Raw genomic sequence first — 14,347 nt, 5'->3', positions numbered from 1 at the left:
GTTGTGTTCTCCCTGAAGGGACGGCCATGCACAAAACCACGGCTGCACAGACAGGTCCATTCCACAGCGTGGGGGTGGCTGGGGCTTTCCCCAGATTCACCCATGGACTTCCTTCACCCCATCCCCAAACTGCACTGGGAGCAAGATCAACAGAGAAGGAGAAATCTAATACAGAGATAGACGAGTCTGCAAGTGAGGGGCTCACGGGCCAGCTCCGAACAACGGGGCAGGGAGGGGAGGCCTGGGGTCTGCCTGCCAGGGCCCAGCCCACCAGTGCCGAGTGACCCCCCCCCCTCCAGCCCCACCCCAGGCCCTCGGGTAGCGCCAAGGCCCAATCTCCCACTCGGAGGCCCCGGCCCAGCCCCAGTGCCTGGGAAAGCCGCCTGTTTTGTTCCCAGATGCCACCACCCCCCACACCCTTTTTTTTTTTTTCCATTCATTGCAGTCCTGTCCCTTTCGAAGCCGCAGGGACCCGGGTGGCAGGGCTGAGGCGAGGGGGTGGGACTCCCTGCCCTGACAGGTAGTGCCGGCCCCCGCTTTGGGAAGCCCCTTCCCCCGCCCTCCCCTCCGTCCGCTCTCCCTGCCCCTGTCAGCCGCGCCAGACGCTCTCCGGCTTTGCAGCATTCAATAAAAATTGAGAAACATTTGGGCTGAAATCGCTGCTTTATCTGGAGGAGCCACAGCGCCGGGAGAGACCACTGCTGCGCGGGGGGAGCCCGGGGTCTCAGTGGCTCGGGCACGCGGGGTCGCCGCGCTCCAGCGCCCGCGCTGCCCCCGGGTGACCCTACGGGCGCGGTGTGGGGACCCGAGCTCGCGGCGGCGCGCGGCCGGCGGGGGCCGGGGCGCGCGCGGGGGGCGGCGGCCCGGCCAGGCTCCCCCCGCGCCCGCGGCTCAGGTGGGCCGTGCCCAGCGCTGGCGGAGCCCGGGTCCCCGTTCTGCCCGGGCTGGATGGCTCATTCTGCTGGCTGCGCGGTGGCGGCGGCTGTGTGTGCGCCGCGCCTTGCCGCCCCCCCTGGCCCCCCGAGCCCGGGGCGCGCGCTCCCGCCCGGGCCCTCCGGGCCCCGCGGCGCCGCGGCCCGAGGCCCCGGGAAGCGCAGCCATGGCTCTGCGGAGGCTGGGGGCCGCGCTGCTGCTGCTGCCGCTGCTCGCCGCCGTGGAAGGTGAGCGGGCGGGCGGGCGATGGGGGCGGGGAGCGGCCGGGCACGGGCGGCCGCCGGCGCCCACCTCCTCTCCGCGGCCCGCAAAGTTTGCCCGGGGGCCGGCGCCGGGCGCAGGTGGCCGCGGGGAGGTGTGTCCGGCCGCGCCGGGAGGAGCGGGCCCCGCGGGCGCCCGGGGAGCGGCGGGAGCTGATTGACTGTGCCAGGAGGAGGCGAAGGGACCATCTTGCCGAGGCTTTGTAGCCAGCCCGGCGAGCGCCGCCCAGGGCTGGGGGCTGCCCACGCGCGCTTGCCGCCCCCGGCCCGGGCAGCCGCCTCGCGCCGGCCTGGTCTTGCTCGGCACAGGGTGGAGGGGCGCGGGACCGGCCGTGGCGGGGGGCGGGGGGGTCCGGCGCTCGGTCGGGGCTGGAAAGTTTGGCAGGGAGCAGAGGGAGGGAGGCACCGCGGCCGGCCGGGGTGGGGGTTCCCGGCCCGCGCCCCCGAGATGGGGCCCGGCGCCCCGGAGAGCAGGGACTGGCAGAGTGGAAGGGAGCGCGCCAGCCCCCGCGTCGGTGCCTGCCCATCGCCTGCGGCGTACAATGGGGTCCCCTCCCCGAGAGGACTGCGCGGGGGATGGGTCTGTGGGCATCTCTCCGCCGCGCGAGGTCTCCGGGCACCCCCGCCGGCCACCGCCCCGCGGCCGAGGCGCTCAGCGTGGCGGCTGGAGCCCCGGGAACTCTCCAGCTGCCGCCGGGGCCGGACCAGATGCTCTTGCCATGTGTTGGCCTTGGCCAGGGTCGCCGGGCCCTCTCCCCGTGGCCTCGTGTATTGGTACCACCTGACCCCCGGGGGGGCAGGGGTAGTTGCTAGATCTCCCGAGCCAGCTTGCTCTGGAGGGAAAGTTAGTGCGGTCTGGGTGTGTCCACCAGGAATGGCCGAGCTTGCAGGGCAAGAAGCGAACGTGAATAATGGTTCTCACGTGTACTGCACTTTACAGTTTTCAAACCACTTTACAGTTTATGAAGTACTTCGCACTATATGCAGCTCTCTGTGGTTTACAACGTGCTGCACAGCTGACAAGGTACTTTAAGCTTTACAAAATGCTTTCCCGCCCACAAGTGTGTTGGATCCCTCAAAATACACCTTCTGGGGAAGACAGGTAGGTATGATTCCTACTTCTCTTTAACAGATAGGGAAAGTGAGGCTCTGAAAAGTCCGATGTCTCACCCAGGGCCGTTGGGGGACAAAAATAGAACCCAGGTCTGTGGTCTTTCTTTGGAACCAGCACTCACTTAGCTGGGTTTTGTTGCCCCTAAACTGCGTGAGCCCTTCCAGGGTTCTGCTCCCGTGGGCTTAGGGATGATGTCTGTGTGCACTTCTCAGGCCACTTTAGGGTTGTGGGGAGCCCCTTCCCTTCTTGCAGCCTAAGAAAAAAAGCATATCAGACCAGGCGTGGGGGCTGCGGCCTCTGGGAAAGGCGTTGTGGGGGACCCTGTACTACAACTTCAGTTTCTCTTTCGGTAATGAGCACTTTAGTGACCGCAGTCAGGGGGTGGGGGGTGTCCCTGGATGGCAGCCACAGTTTCTGGCACTGAGGCAGCTGTCCTTCGGCTCCTGGGGGATTTGGCGGCTGCCTGCGGTTTCCCGGAGTAGGGCCACTGGGGCACCGAGGGTGCCACGGGCCCTGGGTGTGGAGGGCAGCCCTGGGGCCTGGCTGCTGGCGGGAGCTCTGTGGAATGTGGCTGAGGTACCACTTATTAACTCTGGCTTTGGGGAAATGACTCATGTGTTGGCCCGCTATACATTGGGATGTTTACAGTATTATGGGGAGCTTGGCATAAATATTGCTATTTAGGTTGCAGTCAGCGGTGCTGGAGGGGAAGAAAATTGGCCCCTCTCTCGTTGGAAGAGGCCTGGGTGTGTTTTTAATTACTCCGGGGGAGATGGAAGGGCCACGTCTGTCCAGCCATCGCCCTGGCAGAGGTTGGTTGGAATCTGGTGGGCTGTGGCCAGCCTGGACCCTGGCCCTGGACACAGTGCTGGTGGGCGCTGATGTCACAGGAGGGTATGGCTACTTGGACTGCCACTTGGGGCAGGGTGGGGAAGGGAAGCCACAGCAGGGCGGGAGGAGGGCTGCAGCAGGCACCCCAATGCTTGCCTCAGGCTCTTCTTCCTTTTGCCCCCTGGACACTAGGAAGTTAGTCCATCAGTGGTTAATAAGGAGCTGGCCGAATGGATGGGGAGATGGTGTGAGGTGGAGGTCAGAGGGCCTGCTTCTCATTTACTATGGGACCCTGGGCCAGGTCCCTTCCCTATGGGGGCCTCAGTTTCTCTGGGTGTAAAATGGCCTGGCGAAATATCTTGTAGAGTCCATCGTCTACACCCTACTTCCCCTCTTTGAGCCTCATTTTCCTCCCCCGTCCAGTGAGGGTGATGACAGCGCCTGTCCTGCCTGTCTCCTGGGGTGTTTGTGAGGATCAGACCAGAAGACGGGTGGGAGAAGTCCCCCTTCAAAGCCAGGGATGGACGGTGCTGCCTGTGCACATTTGGGAGACACCAGCGTCCTCTGAGGGTGACACAGTCTGTGGAGACAGGACTGGGCCGTGGAGCAGTAGGAGGGTGGCCCCTCTGGCTCCCAGAACCCAGAGCCACATGGCTACCACTTCCTTCCCTTCCTCCTTCCTCGTCTCCTCAACCCATAAAGGGCTGTCCTGCCAGTTAAGTCCCCAGGAAATCCCCAGCTACAGCCTTCAGAATAGGGGAGAGGAGAGTGTATGTGTATACGGGGGGTTTCTAGGTTAGGACGGTAAGCTTAGCATCTCCCCCAAACCATGAGACCGCCCCCCCACCAAGGGAAAGAAAGCATGGAGCATGTGAAGTGGCAGCTTAGAGCAGGATGGAAGAGCACTGGGGAAACGTCCAACAGGACAGGAGGCCGGTGGCAGACCCGCCACTAGATGGAATCCAAAGGTCAGGGTCTCAAGAAAATCAGCCTCCTTACATCTGCTCCTTTGCTCTCCAAATATCGATAGAGTTTCCTCTCTGGCTGGCAGGATGCTGGACTCCGGGGCAGGCAAGGAGACGGGACAAGCTGACAGGGAAAAGAGTGGGCGAGACAGAGCGTGATACGGGGTCCAATGTGCTTCCCAGAGGAGGCTGTGAACCCCCCGGGGCGGCAGGGGCACTTGAGGACAGAACAGGGTTATTTCATCTTTTATGCTGTTATGCTTTGCCTCATTTTCTCACCACCCATTTTCCCTGCTATGAAACTTTCTTAGCCACCTGTCATGCTAACGAACTGTGTTCCCAAGAGTTAAAGAGGTTGACTTTAGAACTTAGAGGATGTGGAAAATTTTACCTAAAAAAGGAAATAGCATGTCTATATGTCCATAGAAAGACACAGAGGCAGGATGATCAGGTGCTTACATTGATGTGTCTGAGGAGGGTGGGTGTTGAGGGCAGCAGTGGGGGTTGAGACTGAGAATGGGAGTGGGGTGGTCAGGTCCTGAAGGGCTGGAATGGAAGGCTGGGGAGTCTGGATCAGATGCTGAGGGCAGCAGGGAGCCCTTGAAGATTCTTGAGCTATCAAGGGACCTGGCCAGATTCATGCTTGGAAAAATCACTGACTTGCAATGTGTGGTGACGTTCAGATGAGCCAGATCTGGTCCTGGACAGTCACAGTAAAGCCAGCTTGTCGGTTCCCGGCTAGACTGTGAGCTCCCTGAAGGCAGAGACCCATCTGGCTCATTTTTGTGTCCACAGTTCTGGTCTGAAGAGCTCTGTTCAAATTCCACCTCCCCAGAGGCCTTCCCTGATTCTCTCTTCTAAAACAGACCCAGTTCTGCTTCTTTCCATCCCACCTGCTTTGTTGTGCTTCATGAAACCCATCACCACCTGAAGAAGCATCAAAGACTTGTTTGGCATCTGCCTTGCCCACTAGACTGTAAACTCCAGGACTTCATCTGCCATGTTTGCTATGACATCTCCGGTGCCTAGAACTGTGCCCAGCCATGAAGGTGCTCAGTAACGGAATGACATTGTCAGCTGAGGAACATGGAATGAATTGAATGTTGAGTGAATGAACAGATGAATATATGATACTGTGTTGTGTGATAAGTATTGGGAGAATGATGTGGAGATGGAGGGAAGTCCATCTGGCAGAGGAAATCAAGGAGGTCTTCCTGGAGGGAGATACCAAGGGGATGGCTTGAGTAGAGATGCAAGAAAGTGCTTGGGGATAACGAATAGACCAGTTCAGGGGGAGCAGAGCATTCAGATGGGCCAGCAGCCACTGTGTGCTAGGTAGACAAGTCCACTTATGATAGGGGATGGGGGAAGCCTGCCTCCCTCCCTCCCCCAACTCGACTCTCCCATCCCCACCTCCACCCTACTGGGCCCACCTCTGGGGCATTACCTGTCTAAGGCCCAGCGACCGTCCATGGGATTAATTTGGAATTGGTTTTCCTTTTATGTCTGTTTCTTTTGCTTCTCATTTTTAAAGGAGGCTACTTTCATGTATTTGTCTTAGCCAGGAAATCAGGGCTTAGATTTAAAACCTAAATGTTGTAGAATTTGAAAGCCAGTTGACTTATTCACTCATTCATTTCTCCATCCATCCATATATTTTTAAAGAGTCACCAGGCACCTAGTTCATGTCAGGGGCTGGTCGGGAAAAGGGATTCTGCCTGTGGTGGGGAACGGGGCCAGCTGACTTCACAGGCAGTGTGTGGTAGAGAAAACGCATAGCCTTCAGGGGCAAACAGACGTGAGTTCAAATCCCAGCTGTGTGCTCTGGGACGAGGAGTGCAGACTCCCTGAACTTCAGTTTCCCCCTGGGTTCCTGTGTCAGACACTCATTAAATGCTGGTCTCAGCCCCTCTGAGGTCCTTCCCTCAATGATGGCGATGTGGCCCCCTTTTTGGCATCTAGTTTGTCCAGGCACCAGATCAGCCTTCAGTGTCTCCCCTAACCCACCCCACAAGCTCCCAACTTCCCCCAGACTCGGGATGGCAACCCCCCAAGTGCGGACAGACTCAGACTCCATCCCTGCCTCTTTCTCCAGAGCGCTGTCAGGGGAAAATACTCAGATTCCTAGTCCAGAGGGACTCTCATCTGGGGTCCCTAAGCCTCCTAAGTCTTGGGGATCTATGTTTACCCTGAAATTGTCATAGAACATTGGATGGGCCCCCTCCCTCCTGTGGGATTGTCCTAGGCACCCTTGGCCCTACTTCCTCAAGGTTCTGCATCAGCGCCAAAGTGGGGACAGGTTTTTTTTGTTTGTTTTGTTTTGTTTTGTTTTGTTTTGTTTGAGATGGAGTCTCACTTTGTCACCCAGGCTGGAGTGCAGTGGTGCCATCTCAGTTCACTGCAACCTCTGCCTCCCGGGTTCAAGCCATCTTCCCACCTCAGCCTCCAGAGTAGCTGGGACTACAGGCATGTGCCACTACACCCGGCTAATTTTTTTTTGCATTTTTAGTAGAGACGGGGGTTCACCATGTTGGCCAGGCTGGTCTCGAACTCCTGACCTCAGGTGACCCACCCACCTTGACCTCCCAAAGTGCTGGGATTACAGGCCTGAGCCACTGTGCCCTGCCTGGGACAGATTCTATGGGCCAGTTTGCTGGGCATTCAGCCCGTGGTAGCCTCTGGTCAACTCGGCCTGCCCAGAGCTCACCTGTGAGTTTAGACTGGAGACTGGACCTCTGCACATAGAAAGGCCCCTAACAGGAAGGGGCAGATGGAGCCTGCTGGTGTCAGGATGCCTGGGCTGGGCAAGGCAGGGGACCCATGCTCCCACTGAGGGTGGAGGAGATGCAGAGCACGGTGGGCCTCCTGGCAGAGGAGGATCTTCCACACCTCTGACCAAGGACCCGTCTCCTGACCTGGCACCTGCATGCCTGACTTAGCTGGAGATCTGGGAGATGGGGAACAAGGTTGGGGAGTCTGTATTTTTAACATACTCTCCAGGTCTTTCCATTAGGCAGGCAAATTTGCCCCCCAGCGGCCTGTGATAAAACACAGGACTCCTGGGAAAGAGGAAGAGAAACCTCAGCAGGAAACTGGAAAAGACTGAAATGAAGTGAAATCAATCAGAGTTAGCGCCCACCAGCCCTGGCTGCCTCTGGCTCGTGCATAAAAAGAGGGTTAGCTGGGGGAAGGCAGGGAAGGAAAGAATGTTTGCACAGCTCCCAGGGGTGGGGCAGCAGGCCAGGCAGTTGTTGATTGTGGCAGCACCTGGAGGCTCCCTGATTGGGATCAGCTCAGGCCGTCTGATAAGGCTGCCTTGAAAGCATTTTAGGGCCTTTTAAAGCAGCTGCCTTCCGGAGGGTGCAGGAGGGGGACACCTGTCTCCCCAGTATCCCCGTGTCATCTGGGGGCTTGCCTAGGACACCCTCACTAGGTGGGCTTCCTGGAGCCATCTGCCGCCCTGCTGCAGCCCCCGCGGGGTGGGAGTGTCCTCAGAAGAGGGGACCTTGCCTGCTATGTGGCCTTGACCAAGTGATCCACTCTCTAAGCCTCAGCTTCCTCATCTGGAAACTGGAGGATACCGCGCATGTGTCAGAGGCTCATGGTGAGGATTCAGTGAGATGCTGTGTACCATGACTGGCAGAACTGCCTGGCACTCAGCTGTGCCCATTCTTTATTAGTTTCCATAACCATTAAATGTCAGCAGCACCCTCGTGCCCCCGGCCAGAATGACTTGCCCCTTTCTCTGAAGTCCCACAGAGCCTTTGCTTAGCCCTGATCACTTTCTCTCCTGTTCTATAAACAGCAGAGCCTGGGAGTTACAGGAAATGTGTGTAGAGTCAGACTGCTCCGTACTGTGTGTCCTCTGGCTTGTGTTTTCACCTCTCGGAGCCTTGGTTCCCTCATCTTTAAAACGGGGGTAATCATTGTTCCTAGCTCTTGAGATGGTTGTGAGCAACGGATGTGTTAATCTGAGGAAGACTAAGCTGAGTGTGTGCCTCAGGTGTGCTAAGCTTGCAATAAATGTTAACGGTTGCCATCCTTGCTTTCTACCAATGGGAAGCTCAATTCACAGTAGGGGAACAGAGGGCCAGTGTACCAGGTTTTCCATCTCCAGCTCTCCCCCACCCACTGTGTTCTGAACCTTACAGGGCAAGGGTCTGACTGGCTTGCCAAGTGGCTGAGAGGCCCCCTCCAGCCTGCCCACTCAGGGTACCATCCAGGTTTTCTCAAAGGCCCCCTCCACACTCCAATTCAGCCTCCCTAATCTGGGAAAGGGGTAGACTCCTTCATGGCTGTGCCCTCCTTCTTTGCCCAGTGCCTGCCAGGCACCACCTTCCCTGCCATGATCATGGGAATGGCTGCCAATTCTTTTTTTTTTTTTTTTTTTGAGACAGAGTATTGCTCTTGTTGCCCAGGCTGGACTGCAGTGGTGCGATCTCGGCTCACTGCAACCTCTGCCTCCCAGGTTCAAGAGATTCTCCTGCCTCAGCCTCCCTGAGTAGCTGGGATTACAGATGCCTGCCACCACGCCCGGCTAATTTTTTGTATATTTTAGTAGAGACGGGGTTTCACTATGTTGGTCAGGCAGGTCTCGAACTCTGACCTCAGGCGAGCCACCTGCCTCGGCCTCCCAAAGTGCTGGGATTACACGTGTGAGCCACCGTGCCCAGCAGCTGTCAGTTCTTATGCCAGACATTGTACTAACAGCATTATGTGTGTTGCCTTGTGCAATTGCCCCAAGAGCCCCACAGGCCGTTGTATTATTATGCCCGTTTTACAGATGAGAAAACCAAAGCTCTGAGAGGAGTGACTGGCCCAAGGACACCTAGGGAGTGGTGAGGCAGCAATTCAAACCCAAGTCCGGTGACTTTGGAGCTCATGCTCTTCTCCACTTCTGGAATGTGCCTCCCTGCTCAGAGGAAAGGCTTGGCTCTCCCTCTGATGAGGGTCTCTAAGGCAGCTGTCCAGCTTCCAGCTCCATCAACATCCTGAGATAATGCAATGGGAGGGTTCTAGAACTCACAAACCTGCCATAAAAATGCAATCTCTGTCATAATGGTCAGAATAATGTTGTTCTAACTTAGACAAATCGGGTGTTAACTCATTATGTTGTAAGGCGCGCCTCCACAGAGAACGGAGACTACGAAACAGTCACAGGGCCATGTGCAGCTTGTATTTCCAAATACAATAGCTCATCGGGCCTTCACAGCCATCCTGAAAGGGGCAGGAGCCACGGGGCCCACTTTAGAGATGAGGAAACTGAGGTCTGAGAGATAATATGACTCGCCCAAAGCCAGCAGTGGGACCAAGCTTGAAGCCCAAGGCCAATCTTAATAGCTCATCTATCCAGTTCGAATTCTTAGCCAACATTTGAAAATCAAGAGATTTTACAGAAAAGTCCTGTTTCTGGCATTTCTGAAAAGTCAGACAATCTGGTTTCGCTGGGCCCACATTCTCACATGGCCACAGTTGGCTGGAGTGACTGCCTCTTAAGACAGAATGTGTGAGCACCAGGGGTACCTCTCTACTGACTTGCAACATACATTTGTCTTGGTGTGTTGCAAGTCGGTGGAGATGTACCCTTGGTGCTCAACCCCTGTAAGGGCTTGAGTTTGCCTCCTGGATCTGCCTCTGTTACCCTGTGTGACCTGGAGTCAATTGTGTGGCCTCCCAAGCCTCAGCTGCCTCTTCTATAAAATGACAGGGGTGAGATTCAGTGGTTTTGGAGGCCTCTTCCAGCTCCAGGATTCAGTGCCCAGTGCCAGGGTTCAGGGGTTCAGGCAAGGGAAGGGAGAGCTACAAAAAGTACAGGACTCCACTCCTGAAAAGCATATCACTTATCTTTAGCAAGCCACCACAAAACCTACTGGCTTAAAACAATAATGATTTCTTAGTTGTCCTGATTCAGTGGATTGGCTGGGCTCAGCTGGGTGCTTATTCTGTTCCCCGGGTTGTCAGCTGGGATCACTCAGGAGGCTGCACTCAGCTAGGTTGGGCTGGAAGTTCCATCATGGCTTCATATACATCTTTGAGGCCCTCATAGAGAAGGCTGGAAGGCTGGTCCCCCTATGCTCCTCGCTATCTCCCATCCTTTGCTAGTCTAGACTGCACCTCTGTCTGTGGCAATTAGGTCCCAAGATGGTGAAATGGAAACTGTAAGACTTCTTAAGGGCTGGGATCTAATGTCACAAAGTGTCACCCCTGCAGCCTTCTGTGCTGGTCAAAGCCAGTCACAACGCCAGATCAGATTCATCCCAGGCTTCCTCATCAGGTTCAAGAAAAAGGAAAACATACTGGCCTTGATTTTTTTGTTTTATCCTTGAAGAGAAGTCCCATTTCTTTCTCAACTGTTTAGCATAGAAAATTTAATGGTGGGTTATCCAGCATCCCACTCAACATGTCCTGACCCCCTGAATCAGGTGACACTCAGAGTTCAGTGCCCGCCCCTACACCCTGTTGTTTTCCATGTTTCTTGGGTCAACCTGTGGTCCAAACTTGAATCTAGACCCCCCCTTACCGGGAGGAGTGGCTTCGTGTTTAGTAGGGGGAGGAATCGTTGGCAGCCATATTTGTAGACAGCCTCTCACAGGTAGTTTATCGTCCAGTCCAGGGATGGGGGTGGGGAGGCAACAGGATGCCAGAAATCTCATTCCCTCCCACCCCACCCCCAGCACTTACCCCTGAATTGTCTTCAGTGTTATCTGCCTCTTCTGAGAAGGCAGGGACTTTCCACTTCACCACGTACAGCACAAGGCTTGGCTCATGACAGATATTAGATAGATGGTTGTGCAATAAGCGAACCTAAAATTCATGAAAAATGGCAGCCTGGAGTTGTAGATATTCAAGACCTAGTGTGAGGTGTGAGGCCAGAGAAAGGGGCCTTGGGCTGGTGGGACTGAACTGAAAAGATGAGTCCCAGGTGCTCCTTTGGCCTGGGGCAGGTCACTTCACCCCTCTAGGCCTCATTTTCCTCATCAGTGAACTGGGCATCGTAATTTCAGGCACTACAGAAGGCTGTGCCGAGGAGTAACTGTGTTCTTCGTTCTACTATGAAAGACCGGGTAAAGGGGTGACGGGTTGTCACTCCCACCTTGGCCAGAGGTCATTGCAGGAGTGGGGAAGCATTAGAGGAAAAGAAAAAATTCTAAAGGCGTGGGCCAGTTATTGTCAAATTAAGTTTGGACTACAGGTTGGCCCCAGAGCACATGGAAATGTGTACAAACAGTGAAGTGAGCGGGTGGGACCACTGAGCTCTGAGTGTCGCTTCCAAAGACAGTTGAGGGGGACCTGGGCAACAAACACATAGTCAAAGTTGGCGCATTAAACCATTGAGCAAGAAATTGGGTTTCTGTTTGCTGACTGACCAGGAAATCTGGCCTAACGTAATACAGGGAATAAATCACAAGAGTCTTGATCAGAGACCCCAGACTTGTGAGCTGGCCTGCGTTGTGAATGAGTGAGGTGACTTGACTGTTGGAAGTATAATAGTGCCCCCAGGAAGAGCGCATGTCCAGTCTAAAAAAGGCAGGTGCTACCCACTCCTGACCATGTTGTCACACAGGAATCTGTGTCCGGTTTTGCCAGATCTTCTGATTTGCAAAGTTCTTTTTTTTCCTCTCTCTTTTTTCTTAGACGAGGTCTCACTCTGTCTCATAGGCTGGAGTACAGTGACGCAATCGCAGCTCATTTGCAGCCTCGACCTCCTGGGCTCAAGCAATTCTTCCACCTCAGCCTCCCAAGTAGCTGGATCCATAGGCACCTGCCACTGCATCCAGCTTTTTTTTTTTTTTTTTTTTTTTTTTTGGTAGAGACAGAGTCTTTCACCATGTTGCCCAGGCCAGTCTTGAACTTGTGAACTCAGGCGATCCTCCTTCAGCCTCCCAAAGTGCTGGGATTACAGACATAAGCTATTGCACCCAGCCTGATTTGCAAAGTTCTGATGCTTATGGGAAAACTGGTTTTTGTTTTGTTTTGTTTTGTTTTGAGTCTCGCTCTGTTGCCTAAGCTGGAGTGTAGTGACACTATCTTGGCTCACTGCAACATCTGCCTCCCAGGTTCAAGCAATTCTTGGGCCTCAGCCTCCTGAGTAGCTGGGACTACAGTCATGTGCCACCACGCCTGGCTAATTTTTGTATTTTGAGTAAAGACAGGCACCTACCACCATGCCCAGCATTTTTTTTTCTTTTTGATAGAGACGGAGTCTTGCCGTGTTGGCCAGGCTGGTCTCAAACTCCTGGCCTCAAGTGATCCACCTGCCTCAGCTTCCCAAATTGTTGGGATTACAGAGGTGAGCCACCATGCCTGGTTTTTGAATGTTTACTCATTTTATTCTAAAATACAGTTCTGGCCAAACCAAACCATGTTTGCTGGCTGGATTTGGCTTACTGGCTGGCAGTTTACAACCTCTGGTTTAGGTATTTGGTGTAAAGAAATAGCAGTGGTATTGTTAGCACCATTGTACAAATGGGGAAGTTGAGGTTCAATGACTTACTCAAGGTCACATAGCTGGTAGGCACTGGGAGGTGTTAAAACATGGCTCCTCACCTTGAAAGGGGGAGTCTCTTTCCCTGTAATTTCCCTGCATGGTCCTTGTTTTCCACCCTCCAGAACAATCCAGAAACATAAGATCCATCTTGCAGGCATCTGCCATGTTCGAAGGCAGAAAGCATGTCTTCCCTAGGTTTCTTCTTGAGGGAGGTAGAGTTGGCAGAATGAATGAAAAGCAGTGTGGTCTTAGACTTAGAACCATGCTAGATTGGACCTCTGGCTCTGACACTTAACAGTGTTACCTTGGCCCTCTTAGCAGTTTGAGCCTCAGCTTCTTGAACTATACAATGAGGTTAGACAAGGCGTCCTAGAAGAGGCGACTTCTAAGATGATTCTTAAGGAAGAGCCAGGTGAAGAAGCAGCGAGGCAGCCATTCCAGGCAACAGGAACAGCATCTGCAAAGATCCGGATAGGAGGCCTGTGAGTGTGTGATGTATTTGGGGAGCTGGAAGGAGTCCTGTGTGACTGAGAATGGGGCATGCCAAGCACTGGGGTGTGGTGCAAGCTGCCTGGCCCCAGCAGGGAGAGAGCATGGGGTCAACATTCCCATTATGGCGACGACATATGTCCACGGCACCAACTTGTCACTTGGCCTGAGTCCATGGGAAGCCGGAAGGACAAAAAGCATCTGAAACGTGTAAGTGGGGAGAAAGCGGCTTAGCGCACAGTGGGATGCGTCCCGCCTGAATGGGGCTTCTCCGCCTCTCACGGGGAGGCAGAGCCTGGGAACAGCCTCATCTAGAGCCCGCAGGGCCTTTTTGGAACCCACGAAAGGCCATGGCCCAGGGAGTCTGTTCGAGTCAGGGCTCTGGCCGGTACATCCTCTTGCCTGTCTCCATCAGCGTCAGCTGTCACTCCCCGCGGCCTCAGATGGCAGCTCCCGCAGCTCTCGGGAGAACAGTGGAAAAGGGCTCCCGAGCTGCCAAGGAGCCCCTGACACTGGGTGCCCCTGGCTAGCCCGGAAGCACAGCCATGCCAGCAAAGCTCAGGACTCCCTCTGACCGGCCCCTTCTGGAGTTGAAAGGGTGATGAGGCTGGGCCCCTTGGCCTGAGTCCAGGAGAGGGAAGAGATATTGGGGGAAGGACCCTGAACTTTGGAGACAGGCAGAACTGTGTTCAAATCCTAGTCTTTCCACTCACTGGTGGTGTCAGGGGTAAACCATTTCACCCTCTTCAGGTTTAGCTTCTCATCTGTAAAGTGAGGATACTGTCACCTACCCCATGGTGTTGTTTGAGGAATTAAAAGAGCTCATGTATTTTTTTTTAAAGGAGTTGTTTTACCAAGCCTCTCTCATCCTCAGTGTCTCAGCCACTCAAAGAGAGTAATAATAGTAGTAATAATAACAGCAGCAACTAGCATGTATTAAGGACTTGCTAAGGACCAGGCTTAGGTATTATTGTTAGCTGAATTCCTACAGATGAAAAAATTAAGGCTTAGAGAAGGCATTCATGTACCCATGGCCATTCGGCCAGTAGTGGTGGAGCTAGGATCCAAGCTTAGGCGGTCTGGCTCCAAGATAAATGGAGAAAGAGCTGATTTCTTTTCTTTTTCACATTTCAAACATGCAGAGAGATTGAAAGCAGAGTAAAACACCTGTCTAGCCTTCACCTAGATTCAACAATCATCAACATGTTTACCACATTTGCTCTCCTGTGTGTTCTCACTCTCTCTGCCGCCCTTTCCCCCTTGCACG

At 54.7% G+C, this 14,347-nt stretch overlaps 1 protein-coding gene across 2 annotated transcripts in view; it reads left to right on the top strand.

Moving 5' to 3' along the window:
- The first annotated feature begins 953 nt into the window (after positions 1 to 953).
- The window catches only part of EPHB2 (EPH receptor B2), a 211,806-nt gene continuing 198,412 nt past the window's right edge, over positions 954 to 14,347 (top strand). Inside the window, exon 1 of one of the 2 annotated variants that reach the window (XM_024232185.2) lies at positions 954 to 1,160. In XM_024232185.2, coding sequence (XP_024087953.1) covers positions 1,100 to 1,160 — 61 coding nt within the window. In that variant the 5' untranslated portion in view covers positions 954 to 1,099. The remainder of the gene's footprint in view (positions 1,161 to 14,347) is intronic. The other variant, XM_024232190.2, reaches the window with a different exon arrangement.

Source organism: Pongo abelii, chromosome 1 (assembly GCF_028885655.2).
Source record: "Pongo abelii isolate AG06213 chromosome 1, NHGRI_mPonAbe1-v2.0_pri, whole genome shotgun sequence".
Taxonomy (NCBI): domain Eukaryota; kingdom Metazoa; phylum Chordata; class Mammalia; order Primates; family Hominidae; genus Pongo; species Pongo abelii.
The sequence above is the reverse complement of the archived record's forward strand: the minus strand, read 5'-3'. Positions and strand labels throughout refer to the sequence as shown.